The sequence below is a fragment of the Priapulus caudatus genome, unplaced genomic scaffold, assembly GCF_000485595.1.
Source record: "Priapulus caudatus unplaced genomic scaffold, Priapulus_caudatus-5.0.1 Scaffold1087, whole genome shotgun sequence".
Taxonomy (NCBI): domain Eukaryota; kingdom Metazoa; phylum Priapulida; class Priapulimorpha; order Priapulimorphida; family Priapulidae; genus Priapulus; species Priapulus caudatus.
In genome coordinates, this window is record NW_014578148.1 from 23,691 (window position 1) to 26,100 (window position 2,410).

Here is a 2,410-nt window from a genome sequence, read left to right on the forward strand (position 1 = left end):
GAGCCATACCGGTCCGACTACTGGCACCAGCGTCTCGCGCAGGGACACGTGGCACCCCCTGAGTACATGCAAGCTAACGAGAAGATGCACTTTATCGAACAACCACGAGAAAGAATTGATTAGCAAAATATATCACCTCTAATAGTCATATATCTGTAATGTCGTCTATTAGCAACAACGATGAGAGCGGAAACATTCATGTGTGATCTAGACCTATAATTAATTTATCATAAGCACCTTGCTCAATATTGTTAATTAACTTAATAAGTAGGTTGAATTAATTAATCCTATTTACATATTAAAATTTTACGAGTAAGGAGTTGGGTTGCTATGACGTACGATTGTAATTTATTCAGTGTTGTCAGCGTATCGAGGCCCGGCTGTGGTTAGACTGTGCACGTAACAAATAAAAAATTACCAAGCCACATAAATGCACCCACAATGGTATACTGGAACATTCTGTAATTCACGTGTTAGATGGCTAATGGTGACAATTATTTGCGGCAAGTTTAGAAATAAATATTATTGAATAACTAGTATTCTGTAAGTTGGCATATAAATATACTTGTTTGTAACACGAGGTATCTATATAAGATCGTAAGGCCGTTTGTGTGTCGTGTACCTTCTCAGTTATTGAGCATGGAACCGGGTCGTTCCGTCACAGACAGTTACATGGATATGTCGTTTAGGTCTTAGTGTGTATTTTTAAGTGGAACGTTTACACGAATTTGTGAAAATAAGTGAAATATCAGATGTACAAACAGTTCGAAATGGCTGCTGTTGTTGTAGCACGGAGTACATGTTGGAGTGGCTCGCAGCGCATTCTAAGATAGCGCGCGCAAATGACGTCACCAGTGCGTAAGTTTATACACTTTCTATTACACACGCAATGCCAGTAAGTATCATAGTGGTCGGAAAAATACGATAACGGCCAAGAAGACCGCACGCACGCACACATTGAAAATTACTAAAACTCATCATCAATATCTTAATGTAGGTTTCTCTTTTAGGCTTGGGCGTTTCGTAAGAACATTACTTTCTATATTAACGTTTTTAAACTGGTTCTTGCTATATAATATACTTGTGTTTTACGCCCTTTCGGAGGTGAGAGATCACAGTATGAAATCCGACAAAGGCCTACCTACCTACCACTAGGTCGGAATATCTATCTTTCCTATGGTCATTAATTTAATGATCACTAAAACTCACATAACTAAAACCGATTCTAAGCACTTATGACGAGTTATGACTTAAGACTTTGTTTATCCTATCTAAGCCAATAGTGTACGACGTATGTACATTGTTAACAAAATGTCACAGATTGAATTAGAACACCAGAAACAAACGCTACGACGGTAATTCTCAGAAAAGAAAGGCTTTTGAATTTGGCGAATATTAATTGAAGGTGCGGCACATTTTTTGGCAGCGATATATTTATGATATTTCCCATCGCAAATTGCATCGTGCCAATTGCAGTTGTACGCCGATGATTATAATATATATATAGCCAATACGCACAGACTGGTCGAGTTTACTGGATGCCCTAGAGTTGCCGACGGAAGCAGTATTTCGCTGAATTTCTGCAATATTCCTAGAGAGCGCGTCGCCAGCACTAGGCCGGTGCATGCGATAACAAATTTCGCTAGCGTCTCAGCCCGTCGCAGAGGCGACGTCGGAAAGAGGGGGCATAAGTCTATATTATGTGCATATTGCCGTCGGCCGTACATAAAAGATGGCGCTTTGCAATTCGCAAATACGCAAGCGGTCGGCGAATTTTACCATGTTTTCCTATAGGCGGATAGCCTTTTTTTCGTTCGACAGAACTTCTTATCGTTTAATTGAACTTTAAAAAGATTTCACTTATGCCCCGTATAATACGCAGCTTGCGCGTTATGAAAACAAAACGTTAGGTAAACTGTTAAAACGTATCTGCCATGATATTCACAACTTCACGCCCTGTAAGTGCCATAGGATTTATTATCACCGTGTATGGCTGTATTGATAAAGAGGGCCTCTAGTGACATCAATACAGTCGAACGAATATACCTACATACCATTGTCATGTTTACGTATCTGTATGAAAAATGAATATTACTTTGCGCATTGAATAATTGCGAAATGAGTATAGTGTGACATGGTGTAACTTATTTGCAGGGCGGGTACTTGGAATGAATCATACTTCGAATAAAAAACACCCAGTGTGGGTTCCCTAGAATAACCCACATCTTACGCGAGTTCTCTAATTATCACGTTCCTCTGCGTTATTGTCACGTTAATTTACTGCATTGTATATAACTACACGCTGTGAAACTATATACCGGCTCAACTAACCATGTGAGACATAATGTAACATTATAATTTGCAGGGCGCGGCTACTTTTGAAAGAACACCCAATCATATCCTGTAAATA

At 39.4% G+C, this 2,410-nt stretch overlaps 1 protein-coding gene across 1 annotated transcript in view; it reads left to right on the forward strand.

Moving 5' to 3' along the window:
• LOC106815303 (sodium- and chloride-dependent glycine transporter 1-like) overlaps positions 1–2,172 on the forward strand; it is a 23,139-nt gene extending 20,967 nt beyond the window's left edge. The window contains exon 11 of the mRNA XM_014819748.1: positions 2,155–2,172. Within this exon, the coding sequence (XP_014675234.1) occupies positions 2,155–2,172 (18 nt within the window). The remainder of the gene's footprint in view (positions 1–2,154) is intronic.
• Positions 2,173–2,410: the final 238 nt, after the last annotated feature.